The sequence below is a fragment of the Lithobates pipiens genome, unplaced genomic scaffold, assembly GCF_037356315.1.
Source record: "Lithobates pipiens isolate NorthernLeopardFrog02 unplaced genomic scaffold, aLitPip1_a1.2 Scaffold_30, whole genome shotgun sequence".
Classification (NCBI taxonomy): Eukaryota; Metazoa; Chordata; class Amphibia; order Anura; family Ranidae; genus Lithobates; species Lithobates pipiens.
The window spans coordinates 5,530,948-5,549,953 of record NW_027507791.1 but is presented as its reverse complement, the minus strand read 5'-3'; the positions used below and the strand labels follow the sequence as shown (position 1 = coordinate 5,549,953).

Genomic DNA, 19,006 nt, shown 5'->3' with positions numbered 1-19,006 from the left:
GTCGGAAATTCCAACCGTGTGTATGGGGCATAAGGGTTGTGGTTGACCAAACCTGCCATAAGAGAAATAGAGGCTGTTATTACAGGTACCCCTCTGAAAGTGCTAGTTGCTTGGCTGTCATGATTATTCTATAGTCTTATTGCTTTTTGCATCTACTAAGTAGCCCTTTAATGGTAGGTACAGATTTTGGTGGACTAGTAAATGTTCCATGGTGCCTCTGGCATTGTGAAAGGTGGTTGTTCCCAAAGGACATTGTTTACTGTGACACACATCCTAAATCATCCAGCATTAAACTCCTTTGTGTTTCTTTGGACTGTCAATTGATGTTTTAGCACCTCAAAGGAAATCAATGCAAAAAAAAAATGTCCTCTACAATCTCATTCACACCTGAGCGTTTTGTAGCTTTAAGCCTGAAGCTACAAAACGCTGGAGGGGAAAAAAATCAATTATTCTCTGGTTCACATGGTTTCCATCTCCGCTCCAAAACGCCTGAAGCCAGAAGATCCAAAATGCCTGAAGCTTAAACAAGTTCTGGAACTTTTTTTTTTTTTTGTCAGATTTGGGCATTTTTCTTCTTTTTACATTGGTGACCTGTTGACCTGCACAAAATCGCAGGAAAAAATGTGGCCAAAATCGCTTTCTGCCTGAAAACGCTACACTCAGGTGTGAATGGGGCCTACCAGATGCTGTGATTGCAGGTCTAAACAGGGATCAGATAACGCGCTATATATATATATATATATATATATATATATATATATAATATAATATAATATAATATAATATAATATAATATAATATAATATAATATAATATAATATAATATAATATAATATAATATAATATAATATAATATAATATAATATAATATATATATATATATATATATATATATTGTGTGTGTATGTGTAGGTACCATTTTCTCACTGACTGTTGATGCTGCCCTGATTGATGTCTCAATGATGAAGTGAGTGGATTCTCCTGTTCCACAAAAAGACAGTTCTGTAATGCAGCTTATGAAGATTGTTTTTATACATTTGCTTTGTGAAGTAATGTGTATATACTCAGTAATAACTGAATATTTGTCTAATGCAGGGGGCACAGATGGGAGTGATGGAAGGAGATTTTGCTTTATGTATAAGCTTATATCATGGCTATGAGCTTCTATTACAGATGGGAACACGTTCTTTGTACTACTATCTACGATCAATAATGGATGGGTCCAAAGGTAAGACGCTTTAAGGGCCATCATTTGGAAATCATACTGGAAGCCTTCCTGGCTTTGTGTTGGTTTTGTTAGGCCCCTTTCACACGTGATGATCCGCTCGCTCAGCGGGGATCGCTCCGTTGTCCCCGCTGAGCCAGGCGGTGGACAGGGCCGTCTCCGCACACTGCAGGGACCGCCCTGTCAGCTCTCCGCTCTCCTCTATGGGGATCGGATGAGCACGGCCCGTCTGTCCGTGTTCATCCGATCTGCTCTGCAGACGGATAGAAAAATAGGATTTTCCTCCGTCTGCAGAATCGGACCATAGCGGAGGCGGACAGTAGCGGGTGTCTGCGGATGTTCATCCGCAGACACCCGCTATCCCATAGGGATGCATGTATGTCTGTATTTCATCCGCAAACGGATGGATGAAATACGGACATTATGTCCGCATGTGTGAAAGGGGCCTTAGGGTGCCCCTGCACATTCTGAATATTGACAAAGATGGTTTTACCGTTAACTGGCAGTAAAGCTGCACGATTTTGGCTAAAATGAGAATCACAATTTTATTTATTCACAATTCTTGCGGCTTAACGTCATCTTTCACATTATACAAAAAAAATGGTTTAACTTTACCGTTTAGTTTTTTTTTTTTAATTCATTAAAGTGTATTAAAAAAAAAAGTAAAATTGCGTTTTAAAGATCGCTGAGCAAATACAATGTGACATAAAATATTATAACAACCACCATTTTATTCTCTAGGGTCTCTGCTAAAAAAACAAAACAAAAAAAACATCTATATATAATATAATTTGGGGCTTCAGAGTGATTTTCTAGCATTAAATATTGATCTTAACTTGTATGTAGCAAGTGCCAGAAAAAAGGTTTAGTCTTTAAGTGGTTAAACTTCCCTCATCTACAGGCAGAAGTTCATTCTTTTGATCTAATAAGAAATGTAACTTTGTTTATACTTATCCACAATGTTGTGATAAAACTTGGCAGATTGCCTGGATTTTTATTAAATTTTTTCAGCTTTGAGAACTCTCTCTGCACTTGTTAGAAAGAATTGTAAAATGCTGTTCTCAAGCTCGGGGAGGGAAAAGAATCACGATTTTGATTCTTAACGATTAATCGTGGAACTCTAACTGGCAGTATACCATTGTATTTCAATGACTGGCCCCGATGGTCCCACCTTTTCACTATCCACTGAGTATGATGGTAAAGCCAACTGTAATGTTGCTCCATTGGCACGTGTTTCTACCACCAGAGTTGGTAAAGATTAGAATACACAAAAATAAAACTTGTTCAGGCAGTGTGGCCTATATGTTTGTGATCAGCCTAAAATACTGTAGTCATGTTATAGGGTATACCTTCTGTGTTTTTTATTACCTATAATAGATAAGCTGGAATAGAAATTTGGGAGTCTGGTCCCCAATCAAGACCCACCAAAGGGAAGGAGCATTTGGACTATCTCGGTACACATAGATTTTTTTTTTTGTATAAACGAATGTATAGACAAATATAAAATGTAAACCATTTATTGATGCAAACAAGAAAAAAACAATTTTTTTTTTCTTGCTTGTATCAATAAATTGTTTAAATTTTATGTTTGTCTATACATTCGTTTATACATGAGAAAATTTCTGTGTGTACCGAGATAGTCCAAATTCTCCTTTCCTTTGGTGGGTCTTGGTTGGGGACCAGACTCCCAAATTTCTATTCCATTTGAATCTGGATGATGGTACATTTTGTATTTGTTACTATTCAATTTACAGTATTTTGTGAGGCCACCCATTTTTCTATAATAAGCTGCCCTAAACATAAGGAACACAGGTTGCTTGCTCAGCAAGGGCGCCATTCATAGAACACTTCTCATTTTCTAAATTCTAATTGGACGAGGTGGAGACTTGCACATCGCCTTACAAAGAGTTCAGAACCAAGGATGAGCTCAGGCGTGTTTGCAAGTTTCCACGCCCGCCAGAAAGCTGGCACTCCTCAGTGCTAAATACAGGCAGTGAGACATTTCCCAATCTGTGCAGTCGTGGATCGGGAAATGTCTCACTGCCTGTAATTGGCGCTGTGGAGTGTCAGCTTTCTGGTGGGCACGTGCACCCACGAACACGCCTGCACTCATCCTTGTTCAGAACTGTCGTTGCTGGAAAACTGCAAATGCTAAGGTAAGTTTGCCATAGTGTGCATGTGAACATAAACTATACATACATCTAACATGATGGTATGTGTTCTCACCAGACCCCCAACTTAGCTTAATTTTCATTGGCTGCGTACTTTGTTTTGCATTGAATATACACTATATTGTCAAAAGTATTGGGATACCCTGCACATGAACTTTAATGACATCCCAGTCTTAGTCTGTAGGGTTCAATATTGAGTTGGCCCACCCTTTGCAGCTATAACGGCTTCAACTCTTCTGGGAAGGCTGTCCACAAGTTTTGAGTGTCTATGGGACCTTGCTTTGTGCACTGGTGCGCAGTCATGTTGGAACAGGAAGGTGCCATCCCAAAACTGTTCCCACAAAGTTGGGAGCATGACATTTTCCAAATTCTCTTGGTATGTTGACACCTTAAGCGTTCCCTTCACTGGAATTAAGGGGCCAAGCCCAACCCCTGAAAGACAACCCCACACCATAATCCCCCCCCTCCACCAAATGATTTGGACCAGTGCATAATACAAGTTCCATAAAGACATGGATGAGCGAGTTTGGGGTGGAGGAACTTGACTGGCCTGCCTCAACCTGATAGAACACCTTTGGGATGAATTAGAGTGGAGACTGCGAGCCAGGCCTGTTTGTCCACATCAGTGCCTGACCTCACAAATGCGTTTCTAGAAGAATGATCAAACATTCCCATACACACTCCTAAACCTTGTGGACAGCCTTCCCAGAAGAGTTGAAGCTGTTATAGGTGCAATATTGAACCCTACGGACTAAGACTGGGATGCCATTAAAGTTCATGTGCGTGTAAAGCCAGGTGCCCCAATACTTTTGATAATACAGTGAATTTATATTCTTCTTTTTTTTTTTTTTTTTTCATACATAGGGTCTGCCTATATTTGGTCCGTATACAACCAAACCTCTGCCAGGCGCTCATGCTATAATGCACCAGAATGTAAAATGTCCATTATAGCATGAGCGCCTGGCAGTGGTTTGGTGTACAGACTCTTTCTCCACCATCCCTGGGGACACTCTGGCTGTCCTGCTTTATTTGTGCTTATTATTAACTCTTGAGCGTAAGCTGTGATCGTGACACTATGATGGGGAGGCAGTCTTTCAGCACCCAATATGCTTGTGTTGTGTAGCTTATTTGGTCAGTACTTTTTTTTTTTTTTATAATTGTAATTTTTATTAATTTTTAAAGCAAAAACAAAAACAATACACTAAAGCATTAGAAAAATCAGAAAATATAGAAAGATATAGATCAAGATGTAAGGCATACGTTACAACAAACAGAGAAAAATGTCCACAAACGCAGGCACAAGGGTGAACTGCGTATCCATATCTCGTACCATAAATAACAAACAGTCGATGAAAAGCGAACAAACTATTCTGAGCATCAAAAGGCCGGAGGCCAAAAAGAGGTAAAAAAACGGATATTCACATGGTCAACATAGTATGTCCCCGGGAGGGGAGGGGGCCAAGACAGGGTAGGGAAGGGGGGGGGGGGGACGGAAGCTATCAACAAAGGGCCCCGATCGGTAGCTGCAGTCAGATGGACGTACCGGCAGGGGGGGCCCCATATGCTGATCGATCCCAGGGTTCCCACACTTTTTCGAACTGGGGTACCAAATCGTGCACCGAGGCTGTCAAATACTCCATTCTCCGAATTTCAGACACCAGTTGGAGTAACCTAGGCCAGGGGGGAGTTGCATTGGACAACCAACACAATGGGATAAGCCTCTTAGCAGCAAGCAAAATGTAGGAAACCAGTCGATTGGTGTTTTTAGGTATACCTGGTATAGGGAGACCCAGCAAGCAATATAGGGGATCAATCGGGAGGGATACCCCCGTCACCTCCACCACCAAAGACCCCACCGCTATCCAGAAAGGCCGTATCAAAGGGCATGTCCAGAAGATATGGAACAATGACCCAACGTCAAGGCCACATCGCCAACAAGATGACGAGACTGAGAGATCGTATTTGTGGATGACATCGGGGGTCTTATACCAAAACATAAGGATTTTTATTGCTGTTTCCCTTTGCGTAACACACCTAGAGGATTTGAAAGTAGAGGACCAAATCCTATCCCACGTCTGCAGGGAGATAGGCTTGTCCAACAGCTGAGACCATCTACTCATATACAGATGTGTAAATTCAGTTAGAGGGGTCGACTCATGGAGGATGCGGTGAATAGAGGAAATTAAATTAAGTTGATGTGGACCTTGAGCGCAGAGATGCTCAAAAGCTGTGGGGGTGTCAAGGGTTAAGGTCGGGGATTTAGAGTTAAAGAAGTGTCTCACCTGTAGGTAGAAGTAAAACGAATGTTTGGGAATGTCATATTTTTGGTCAGTACTTTTTTATATGCTAGTTGCAGACATTAACATTGTTAATCTTTCTTTGTCAGGTATGTCTCGAGCACGAAATGACCTTGGTCGAAATGCTGACTTCATGAATCTTTACCAGCACTTGGAACTTATGTTCTCTGCTTCTAGTGGTGAGTCTCGGACTGACTTTGGTGCTACTGCAGAAACACTCCCTGAAAGTACAGACATCTCTTTGGATGAGAGAGGAGCAAGGTTTGACCCTTTGCTAGGTTTTGACCGTAGTCCGTTGAGCTACTTGTGTCACCAGCTAATATATGCCTTCCAATATATTATTTTGGATGATACACTCAAAGGGTGCTATCTCAGGGGTGGGAGGGAGAGCCTTCTGCCTGGGACACAGACATTAATAGAGTCATACAATTTTTGTTGGATCTTAATTGTCCTCAATGAGTAACAAAGATCTTTGAGACAGATAGTAAGGAGAAATTTCATTAGGGAGATTGACAACCCAATAAAAAACAAAAAAAAAACCTAAGGCCTAATTTGTTTCCTGCAACCATGGGTAAGTCATCTCTGCCGGGAGAAGACCGTGATTATTACTGGAGGCGATAGCAGCTGCTAGTGATAGTCGTAAGAGAATGCGGCAGGCTGGTTTTACCCAAGGTGATCGATCGTTCAACTTGGTACAGTAACAGTTCAAATCTAGGCTAGTTCCTGCTGAGTGGGCGAGATTCGAACTGCGTATTGCCGGCCCAAGTTTCTAACCCTTCACCGAGATCTGTTCAGCCTATCAAAAGAAATGTGGAATCACATTTATTGCCTTCCCCATAATCCCATAGATCATGTACATGTGGGCTTTAGAGAGACTATTTTCTTTGGGAAAAACTGATGCAGGCAGCCTTCCAAACCTTGCTACCAGCTGAATTTCAGGCCATTCAAACAGGCAGAGCTTTGGTATTTCCTGCATTCTGCACATGTTTATTGATCACCGAGTGTGCCCTTTATAGTGATGAGCAAGAAATGTCTGGTACCTCCTCCACATTTATGTTTGCCAATTAATCTAGTCTCTCAATGTAATGGGCTAGTAGGAATGTGTGAGGGTGGTGCTTAGCGCCAATCCTAAGCCACTACTAGGATTTGCCTGAGTTTCATACCCACAGTGATGGTCCCATTTATGTGTGCACCGATACTGGTATTGGTGCCCATACCGAGCATTTGTACTTGTGCAAATGCTCTGATGCTTAATCTGATACCTGGGCAGCCTCACAGGTGATCGGTGCGATGGTGGGGGCTGTTGCAAGCACCAATCTCCCTGTATAGCTTTCAATGAAGCAGCTGACAGCGTCCTCTCCTCTCCTTCCCGCTGCTTTCAGATGCTTTATTGAAAGCTATACAGGGGGATCTGTGCTTGTAACTGCCGCACTGATCACCCCCGACTGCCCCCTGTGTTCTCATCTGGCTCCCCGGGGTCCTCCGAGCACCGCCCCCCCCCCCCCCCCCCCGTGTCCTCCACCGGGCTCCTGGGCTGCAGTATATTTGTGGTGCAGCCTTGAATACAGCTCCTGTGCTATCCAAGCTTTCTGTTTCAGCGGTGGTGATGAGGCGTGTGCTGTGGCTTTAAGAATTGTTCGGCAGACCAAGCCTCTAAAAAAAAAAGCCCTCATTGATCTGCCCTTTCAAGGCGATCGCCTTTTTGGGGCTACCCTGGATGACATCGTTAAGGGTGTCGCAGGGGGAAAGAGTACCTTTCTGCCTCAATCTAGGAAAGGGAAGGAGCCTCATTGCAGGTGGTGCCTTCCTTCTCAGCCCATAAGAAATTCTTCCAGGCTCCCGGGACTGCAGATAAAGGAAACCGATCTGTCAAGTCTTCCCCAGGAAGTTCTAAGTAATCTTGGTCTGGTAAACCTAGAGCAGGCTTCTCCAGATCCACTGACATGACTCTTTCAGCATGAAGGTCTGCCCACACCCATTGCTGGGGTGGGAGGGACATATTCGCTGGTTTCCAGATTCGTGGACCTCCTTTTGTGAGCGCCAAGGAGGTCTATAACTTGAACCTTTTGGGGGTACCAAAGAAGGGGGACAGAAGCCATCCATTTCGGGAGGGGCCCTGTGTCTCCATGTGTTGGTATAATTCCTGTAAAGGTTTGAATAACATCCGAACTGCCCAAGGTCCCCTCTAGCCCTGTCCAGGAAATTTGGCTACCTGGGTCTGACTCTGGAGTGAGTGCTGACCAGATTAGTAGTTTTTCTTCTCAAACGTTGGCCCCTTCTCCCCAAAGTGTCAAGACCTCTATCTGAAATTGGGAATACCAGATGTGGATCTCCTGGCTTTTAGGCTCAACAATAAACTGAACAAGTTTGTCTCCAGGCCTAACAATCCTTTAGCCTTCACAGTGAATTCTCTGGTGGCTCCATGGGATCAATTCCACCTGATCTATGCCTTTTTCCCTTTGTTCTGCAGGGATAAGATGAGTTATTCTTTGGATCCTCATTGCACCAAGCTGGCTCAGTCAGATGTGGTTGTTGGGCCTCAGACTCCTAGCAGACTCTCTGGGCTCTACCAGTTCATCCAAATCTTCCACTGATTGGTTTACCATCCTGCTTCCTTGTTGCTGGCTTTAATGGCCTAGCTGTTGAATCCCAGATCAGGAGGGGTGGAGGCCTATCAGATTCTGTTGTAACTAAAGCTAGGCAGTCTACCATTGGACCTGGAAAGCCATATTTATTGTGAAAAGCAAATCATTTACGTCTCAAACGACTCTGTGGGACGATTCCTGTCTTCTCTGCAGTCTGTAACATCTGGCCTTGAGTACCACCAAGGGCCAAATCTTGTCCCTTCTGATTCTCTTTAAAGAAATGTTTGCCTTCTCTTTTTAAAAGGGGATTGCACACTTTGTTCCTTCTCTACGTTTAGTGACTCCATGGGATCAAACTTTGTTTTGTATGTTCTTCAGATGCTGTCCCTATCACTTTGGCAATGAGAGTTTCAGAGTTGGTGACCTTATTTTGTAAAGAACCTATTCTGGTGGATTAGAGACAAAGTTGTTCTGAAGCCTTTTCTCTCCAGGTTTGTTTCTTTCTTCCATCTTTACCAGGACATTGTGTCTTACTCTTGACATCCCAGGAGGCAGGTGGATCAGAGGTCAGGACTCACTGTCCTGACCTCTGATCCACCTGCCTCCAGATCGTGCTCTCTCTCACTGTGCTGTGTTCATGGTGAACTCCAGTGTTTGGATGGAACAGTGCTTTTGCTGAAAGGGGACGCATGTTTACCAAACGTGCAACCGCACGAGTTTTGATGCTGTATATTTTAAAGTGTTTGACATCTTTTGGAACTTTGAAAGCCTGCACAAGGCAGTTCCCATACGATTGAGGCCCATCAGAACAAAAGAGCGCCAACAGTGACAAGAATTTTTCCATATCTCTACAAAGCCATGCAATGACATTGAAAGATTCTTCATGTAGCTACATGTCTGGTCTCCTTGCTGCAGTAACCTGACATATATACAGATTGTGGAGTGGAGAAGAGGGGTGAAGGAAAGGAGAAGAGGACACAACTGTGAAAAGATCCCTAAATCGGATTTAAAAGCTGGTGCCTCGACTCGGATACAGTCCAGTGGGCTCCAGGCTAGAGAGATAAACTCAAGTTGAGCAGACAAGTCGCCACAATTCAGATCAAGAAACTGGAACACATGATTTACAGCCAGACAGAGTTTTCAGTCTATGATGACCTTCATTGCCAGATAAAAAGCAACAATTTACTCCCTCTTTGCTCCAAGGAAATGGACAGTCTTATCTGCAATACTGCAATGGATGGCTTATAAACACTTGTTTTGGGCTGCAAAAAAACCTTTTGGTGGATTCCTCGCAATATATGAACTGTCATCTTTTCCGTATATATTTTCTATGTATATTAGTTTATAGTATAAGTTTATGAAGGATAAGGAATGATCTATACTATATATTTATATGATTTGTAATTTAATTTATGATAGCAGCTTGCAATTGGATGAGATTTTGATAACTTCCTTTCCTTTTGAGCGCTGGGATCAGTGAGGAATATTTTTATATTGTTCATTGATATTTGTATATGTCCGTAAAATGTCTTCATTGAATTGATACGCTAAATAATGGGACATATATATTCCCGAGTTGTGTGATTAGATGCCTTGTAATTACATTTAGAATGCTCTCTCTGAATGGATGCACGTGTAAGCACTTTTTGAAAAGGAACAGTTTATTGTCCTGTGCTCCATTAATCAATATCAGTGGTGTCAAAATCAAGTTCATTGCATCCTTCATCAACCTCATGGTTGGCCTGAAAGGGCCCAGTTGTATCTGTAAGACTAGATGTCCAAAGCACCCCATCTCCCCTACATCAGATGTCAAGAGCCCCCGCCCTCCCTTATATCACAATGTTGCTACTGGGAATAAGCTGGGGGCGGAGCTGGGAAGCAGAAAGTGCAGGGTCTGGAGGAGGACCAGCAGAGAGCTGAAGTCAGCTGCTGGAGTCTGCTGAATGCTGAGACCAGGTGAGGTGGAGATGAGGGGGTGCTGTGGCTCCACAGAGAGGTGCAGGATTTGTAGGAGGAGCCATGTCCTATCTGCTACCAACTGCTGAGATGGGTGGGGGGGGGGGGACATTGGAGGGGGCAGAGAGGAGCCTCTCCTCAGCTGCAAGGAAAAGTGCAGGATCTGATGGAGGTGTTTTTGTCCTCTCTGCTGCCAACTACAGAGACCATGTGGGTGGAGAACAGGGTTTGCCACAGCTGCAAGAGATGTGCGAGGGCCACATGAAATGGCTTGGCGGGCCTCATTTGGCTGGTGGGCCTTGTGTTTGACACATGTGATCTATAGCGATGTGTTCTGGCTAATAAAATAAGGCTTTTAAGCAGGCCTACAGTCTACGGTCTACACTGCGGCTTTTCGATTTTTCCTGAAAGATCTTCTATTGCAAATGTTGGGTCACCAACACTTATTTTTCACTAGCAGATTTTTTTCTTCCAGGTGCATCTTGGGAGATGGCTATCATCATGCTTCCTCCTTAGCTTCATGGAGAACTATAATTTGTAAATCTCTAGTTTATATTTTCTGCTACAATTTGCATAGCTCTATAAAGCACATTCATATTCCAGAAGAATTAGAGTGGCACAGTGGTGTAGTGGGTAGCACTCTCACCTAGCAGTAAAAAGGGTCGCTGGTTCAAATACCAACCACGACACTACCTGCCTGGAGTTTGCATGTTTTGCCTGTGCCTGCGTGTGTTTCCCCCTGGTATTCCAGTTTCCTTCCACACTCCAAAGACTTGCAGGTAGGTTAATTGGCTTAATTGACTATGCAACTATATAATGATTTTAGAATTTTGTCATTACTTCTGATTTAAAGGTATAAGGTAAATCTGCTCAGTTTCCTCTTCCAATCTCTATAGTCAAGGTGCTGCAGAAAGTAGATACTTTCCAGACCCTACAATTCATATATTTTATGTGTGTTTGAAATGAGGTCCAGTTTGTCTCCATTAAGGTTGTATGAAAATAGGAAGGAGACCATAAGAGACCACTTCACTTCACAGTGATTAACCATTATACTAAAATAGTTTTTCTTAAGAATACCTTTCTGCTGTTTTCCTTACATTTTTTTTTGTCTACACCTCTTATGTAGCATTTTTTTAATTTTTTTTTAATACAAACGATTTTATTGGAAAAAATAGACAAGTACAAAAATTTTGAGCATAGAAAATTGCACAATATGGAGTGTGTATACTTGCATAACAAAATTGTGTTCGATTTACACAAGGCTATGTTAGAAGGGTGGAGGTCGCGTGAGGAGGGTGCCTGGAGCAAGGGATCTCGCTCAGGCAGGAGAGGCTTGGTAACTCGCCACGCAACGTCCATCCACCCATTTCACAAAAACGGGTAAACCAAAGACAAGAAAAAACAAACAAAAAAACTCAAACAATTAGAAAGGAATCAAAGGATGCTACAGGATATCCAATAAGGAGGTGCAGGTAGTCAAGCAACTTGACACAAAAAACACAAATTGGAAAGGTGGGAGTGGAAAGCTTATGGTCCGGGGGACCAGGACCTCCATTTCAGATCGTAGACGGGTATTGTGTCCATGATTGTGTGGAACACCTTTTCCATAAGCTGGATAGCCCCTAAACGTTTGAGGACCTGGTCCCACGGGACCCCAGGGGTGCGCCAAAACAGGGTGATAGACCAATGAACTGCACTAAACAGGGTGTGGGCCAGCTTTTGGTCGGGAGGGGTAGCCCCAGGAATTTTTGCAAAAAATAAGCACATCTGGTGTGTGAGGGTGATTGGGATCCCTGTGATTTCAGCTACCTTTGCGGTGACCTTTTGCCAAAGGACCCTTAAAGAGTCACAACTCCAAAAAATGTGTAAGTTGGTTTCCTTATCAGGGCACCCTCTATAGCAGTTCTCTGTGACTGTGGGGAAGAATTTGTGTAATTTGGCAGGGATATAGTACCACCTGGTATGGAGCTTTACTACTGTTTCCTTCACAGCCACAGATTTTGTGCATGTTAGAGATTCGGACCAACCATTCCTCAGGGGAGGCCTCCTCACCCATTTCTGACTTATTTATATCAGAGGATTTTTCTGAAAGGCCTAAGCTACCAAGAAAACCATACAATAGGGAGATGGTGCCCCTATCCCTGGAAGAGGGGCCACATAGAGCTGCAAATGTTGTGATAGGAATGGCTTTGTTCCTGGGATAGTGTATATCAAACAAGTGTCTGATCTGCAAGTATTTATAGAATTCTGTTCGGGGAAGGGAGTGGGAAAATTCCAAAGATAGAAAGGAGTGGATCACCCCATCCTTCAGTAAGGAGTCTAGAGTGGTCAGGTCCCCCGATATCCAAAGCTTGAAAGAATTTGGGTTGGGGAATGCTGCCAGGAAAGAGGGGTCACCAATGAAAGACGCCATCTTTGGGCGAGAAGGGAGAATCCCTTTTTATATAGGGACCACAGATGTAGGGATTGACCAATCACAACGTTTAGGGTAGAGATATCTATACGGCGGATGCTTTTGGCCCATAATAGACCTGGAAGGTAATATGGGACGATTGAGGCCCACTCAAAGCGGCGCTAAGGGATTCTGTTTGGGTAGGTATGCCGTTGTGTTAGTTGTAGCAATCTGGCTGAAAGGTAGTACAGCCATAGGTTTGGTAAACCCAAACCCCCCCTGGACCTTGGTCTATACACCATTTGTTTGCCTAAGTGAGGTTTTGTGTTATGCCAGATGAATTTGTTTACCTCTTGTTGTACTTGTTCAATCGTCCGTCTGGACACATAATTGGGAAGGGCTCTGAAGAAAAATAGAAGTTTGGGGAGGGTGGACATTTTCACAGATTGTATCCTACCTAAAAACGTGATGTGAAATGAGCTCCAGGAATGTAGCAGCTGTCTAATATGAGTAAATGCAGGGGGATAGTTGGCTAGTTATAATTTGTCTAGTGCAGGGGCCAATTTGTTACCTAGATAGGATAGTGTCTGACCGTCTGTGGGAAAGCCAAAATTGGATTGAATCAGAGGTGATGCGTTGAGGGAAATTTGAGAGGGCCGAACATTTGGAAAGATTAACCCCCAAGCCTGAGATATCTTGGAACGTACGCAGGGTGGAAATGAGGTTGGGGATTGAGACTATAGGATCCGATAAGAACATGAGGATGTCGTCCGCATAGAGGCCTAACTTGAACTCAGGCTCTCCCTTGGTGTATGCCTTAATGTTCTTATCCAGTCGGATTGCTTGGGCAAGGGACTCGATGGCAAGGGCGAATAAAAGAGGCGACAAGGGGCAACCCTGCCTCGTGCCCCTGCCCAATGTAAAGTAATCAGAGCTGCACCCCGGGAGTCTAATTCGAGTGCGGGGCTGGTGATAAATAGCCCGGAACCCATGAACAAAGGCCCCAGAGAAGCCAAACTTCTCTAGAATCAGTTCAAGGTATGGCCATAGAACGCTGTTGATAGCCTTTCGAATATCAAGGCTTAGGAGTAGAACCTTGCGGGAATGCAAATCTGTATCTTGGATAATGTTGGATGCGAGCCTAATATTGTTGTTGATTTGTCTGGTGGGGATAAAGCCTGTTTGGTCGGGGGATATTAGGGAGGTGATAATGTTTGAAAGTCTGTCTGCTAGAATGCAGCCAAAAATCTTCAGACCTGTGTTGATGACCTTATGTAGCATTTTAAAAGGTTCTCCAGTGGCTGATTATTATTTTCATGTAGAAAAACAGATTTGCTTGCTGCTGTGCAGTTTATGTAGCATATATATAAAGTTGCATCCATTGCACTGTGTTAATGATTATTAAGAAACTACACATACCAGTGACAGATGACTTCATAAGTTGCAAATCCCCGTCATACAGCAGATCTAACATTCTGCTAGTTCTGTGTTTAGATTAAGTTACATATGCACTACTTGTTGTACATAATGTTTGGTCATAGCTAATGTTTTTATTTTTTTAGATCTTGATGTAAAGCCAATTATCTACAGCCATCCAAAGTTGAAGAAACTGGAGGAAGTTGTCATACAGCATTTTAATTCCTGGAGTAAGCAGAGTAGGTTTCCAATACCCCACGAAATTGCTTTGGCTTTTTCACCATCATTGAGATGTTTGTGCATAAAGATGAAATCCAGGTGTGTGTGTGTGTGTGTGTGTGTGTGTGTGTGTGTGTGTGTGTGTACATATATATATGTGTGTGTGTGTGTATATGTGTACATATATATATGTGTGTGTGTATGTATGTGTATATATATATATATATATATATGTATATATATATATATATATATATATATATATATATATATATATATATATATATAATATAATAATAATATACACACAGCGGGTAAAATAAGTAATGAACATATCACCATTTTTCTAAGTAAAGATATTGGTAAAGGTGCTATTGACATGAAATTTTCCCCACGTCGGTAACAACCCATGCAAGTCATACATAAGAAGAAACCAAAACAAACAGGTTCAGAAATGATGTTCTGTGTAATAAAATGGAATGACACATGGAAGAAGTATTAAACACACTAACTGAAATGTATTTAATACCTGTCTCCTGTGTCCTCCTCCTGCTCTTGTCCCCCTCTGTGCTCCATACCCCCCTCCTCATCCTGGATCTGTCAGGATGGAGAGCTTAGGAAGGAGTCGGTAAATCTATTGTTTACCAGCTCCTTCCTTTTCTGAATGAACAGTCAGTGATCACTGACTGTTCATTCATAACTGTCACTGAGAATCATAAACTGTTTCAGTTCATGAATGAACAGGGGCCTCTGTCACCTGTCTGTTGATCGTCAGTGTAGCTGAAGCTGCAGAGAAAGGGACTGGGGAATCTCTGTCCTCAGTCCCTTTCCCTGTCTCAAAGCCCCCCAACAGGGCTGAAAATTTTTTTTTTTTTAGTGCCATCTATCCGTGCCCATCATTGCTGCATGTTGGTGCCACTGTCACATGACATTAAAAAAAGTATCGGTATCAGCGAGTAAAAAGTGAAAAAAATATTGTACTTCATTGTATGTCTTAAAGTGGTATCGGTGCAACCTTAGTCCATTTAAAGTGTAAACCTGGCTGTGTAAACAGTTTTTTTTCTAAGCTCTGTAATGGCGTGTAGACGAGGCTGGACTTTTCAACAGCAAAGGTCCGACGGAACGAATCCGCCGGACAATTTGATTGTGTGTGGGCTTCATCGGACCTTTGCCGTCGAAAAATAAGACTGACTTTAGATTTAGAACATGTTTCAAATCCTTCTGACGTACTCGAGTCCGGTCGAAAAATCCGTTCGCCCGTATGCTAGTCCAACGGACGAAAACCACTAGGGCAGCTATTGGCTACTGGCTATGAACTTCCTTATTCTAGTCCCGTCATATGTCATCACGTTCAAATCCGTCAGACTTTGGTGTGATTGTGTGTAGACAAGTCCGATTTGATGGAAAACCGTCAAAGGCCAAAGAAATTCAGTCCGTCAAAGTCCGGTCTTGTGTACATGGCATTAGGGTGTTTTTTTTTTTTTGTGTTTTTTCTTTCTGCATCCCCATTTTGGGAGAATTTCTCATTTTCTGTTTTTGAATGATGTCATTGGGACAGAAAGCTAAGGGAATAAAAAAAAAAAAAAAGTGATATCAGTGCAACGCTAACAAAAGTGAGTACACCCCTCACATTTTTGTAAATATTATGAAGAAATTACACTTTTGCTACAATGTAAAGTAGTGAGTGTACAGCTTGTATAACACTGTAATAACCATGGCATTTCTTCAGTGTTGACGCATGAAAAGATATAACATTTACAGAAATGTGAGGGTGTAAGCACTTATGTGAGATACTGTGTGTGTACACACACACACACACACATATATATATATATATATATATATATATATATATATATATATATATATATAACACACATATACATACAAGCCTAAATCTGGCTTTATATTGGCTACATCTAACCCACTGTCCATCAGGAGTGAGCTATTAGTGTGACAGACGTGACTACCTTGCCAGTGCTGACATAATTTCTACAAGCTCTAAAAGCTTGCTGACAAAACAAATTGGGAAAAGTACATGACTACTTTAATGTGGCCATGCTACTCCATTGTCTAGTCAGCAGGCTGGATTTGAGTCCTTGACCAAGGTATTTTGCTCAACGTGGAACGTTTTGTGGCCATGAGTGTGCTCCCGTTGGCCAGCTAATTGGGGAGCTAATCAGCGAGTCCAGCAGACTCTGTTCTCCGGCAACCTGCGATCGTTCCCCGCAGTGACAGAACGGGGATCTGCCTGTGTAAACAAGGCAAATCTCTGTTCTGACAGGGGAGATCACACAGATCCTGTCATTTTGCTATAAAGAGGACCTGTCCTGTCATATATTCCTATTACAAAGGATGTTTACATTCCTTGTAATAGGAATAAAAGTGATCTTCTTTTTTTGGGGCTTTTTTTTTCAAAAAAGTGTCAAAATTTAAAAAAAAGTAAGTATAATTAGCAATAAAAAAATATTATTTATTTTTTATAAAGTGCCCATGTCCCCGTGTGCTCGCACGCAGAAGCAAAAGTAAATGTAAATCCCGCCCACGTATGAAAACTGCGTTCAAACCATACATGTGAGGTATTGACACGAACGGTTGAGCAAAAGCAATCATTTTGTCCCTAGACCTCCTCTGTAACTCAAAACCTGTATTTTTAACACCTGATGGGATGGATAGAAGCCCTATATGCAAAACCCAGGGCAAGAGTGAAGGTAAATGGTATTCTATCAGGATGCTTTGATATACGAAACGGCACAAGACAGGGGTGCCCCCTGTCCCCAATACTGTTTGCCTTGACTCTGGAACCATTTCTGTGCAGGGTGAGAGAAAATAAGGGAATAAAAGGGATAAGAATAGGATCTGAGGAGCATAAGGTATCAGCATATGCTGATGACCTATTATTCTATCTTTCAGAACCACAGGGATCAATAATGGCACTAATGGAGGAGGTCCAGAGATATGGAAAAATGTCCAATTTTAAAATAAACATGGAAAAATCTATAATACTACCATGTCATGTACCCCCATTGATGTCAATGGTAATGAAGGATAACCTCCCATTTAAATGGGAAAAAAAATCATTATACTATTTAGGAGTACATATTACGGCGGAAACTAAATCTTTATATGAACTTAATTATGGAAATCTAATAATAGAAATAACTAGAGATCTAAATAGGTGGAAGGGTCATTCACTGACATGGTTCGGAAGGATAAACACTTTGAAAATGAATATACGCCGCTCTGAGGGACTCTCCCAAGGGGAAGGCGCCTGGCCCGGATGGGTTCACAACCCCTTACTATAAGACGTTTCTCCCGTTGTTGACTGCACCCTTTGTTTCGGCCTTTAATGCTATATTGGAGGGCCGGCCTATCCCGCCTGAGCTTTTGCAGGCCAGCATTTCAGTCATCCCTAAGCCGGAGAAGGACGCTCTTCTCTGTGCTAGTTACAGGCCTATCTCCCTCTTAAATTGTGACTTGAAGTTGTTCACAAAGATCCTAGCGGAGAGATTGGCGCCTATTTTTCAACGCCTGATACCGCTAGATCAGGTGGGGTTTATCCGCAACAGAGAGGCCAGGGATAACACCACCAGGACCATGAACGTTGTGGATCGGGCCAGGCGTCTTAAAGTTCCGCTTATGCTGCTGTCGGTGGACGCAGAAAAGGCGTTTGATAGGGTGAGCTGGCCTTTTTTACTGGCCACCCTTCAACGCCTGGGGGTTCCTCCTCCTATGATCTCCTGGATAACGGCTCTATATTCCTCTCCGACAGCAGTAGTAAGGGTAAATGGGATTGCTTCGTCTCGCTTTTCCATTGGCAATGGGACGAGACAGGGATGTCCCTTGTCCCCTCTCCTCTTCATACTCTCCCTTGAGCCTCTACTCCAACACGTTAGACATAACGCTGATATCAAGGGGCTGGACACCCCGACATGTCATCATAAAGTCGCTGCCTTTGCTGATGACCTCCTCTTTTATATCTCAGAGCCACATATCACCTTGCCGAATCTGCTATCGGAGATACGACGGTATGGAACTCTTTCGGATTTTAAAATTAATTTGCAGAAGTCGGAGGCGCTTAACATTTCCATACCCCGCGCCGTACAGACGTCTATGAGCAATAACTTCCCTCTTCGCTGGGCAGCTAACGCCATACAATACTTGGGAACTAAGATACCCCCAGACCCACAGCTGGTCTTCCAACTGAACTTCCTGCCCCTTCTGAAAACCATCACCTCGGACCTGGAGAGGTGGTCACATTTGGCGACCTCCTGGTTCGGCAGGTGTAATGTGCTTAAAATGAATATAATGCCACGGATCCTGTACCTTATGCAGGCCCTGCCAATACGAATTCCCCAGTCATTCTTCAAGACTCTGCGATCCGTCTTTATTAGATACGTTTGGCAGGGCAAACCCCCGAGGCTCAGTCGAACTTTATTACTTCGACCGAAACACAGGGGAGGGATTGGACTTCCTGACCCAGCTTGGTACTATACTGCAGTCCATATGACCCGGACGATTGACTGGTGTAGACACTTGGAGGACAAGCTGTGGGTGCGTCTTGAACGGGAGTCCATGCCCTGTCCAATTGAAGGGCTGCCCTGGGCTGGACCTATCCCTTCAGGGGTGACGTTGGCACACCCCCTTGTCGAGACCACGCTACGGGAAGTGGCCAGATACTTTTCACTGGCGGGGGTGCCCAGCTTTCCCTCACCAATGACTCCAATTATTGGACACCCGCAATT

At 43.0% G+C, this 19,006-nt stretch overlaps 1 protein-coding gene across 1 annotated transcript in view; it reads left to right on the top strand.

Annotated features, from left to right (window-relative positions):
- Positions 1-19,006, top strand: part of FANCM (FA complementation group M) — a 305,773-nt gene that overhangs the window by 158,616 nt on the left and 128,151 nt on the right. The window contains exons 6-8 of the mRNA XM_077463555.1: positions 1,096-1,228; positions 5,783-5,872; positions 14,189-14,281. Coding sequence (XP_077319681.1) covers positions 1,096-1,228; positions 5,783-5,872; positions 14,189-14,281 — 316 coding nt within the window. The remainder of the gene's footprint in view (positions 1-1,095; positions 1,229-5,782; positions 5,873-14,188; positions 14,282-19,006) is intronic.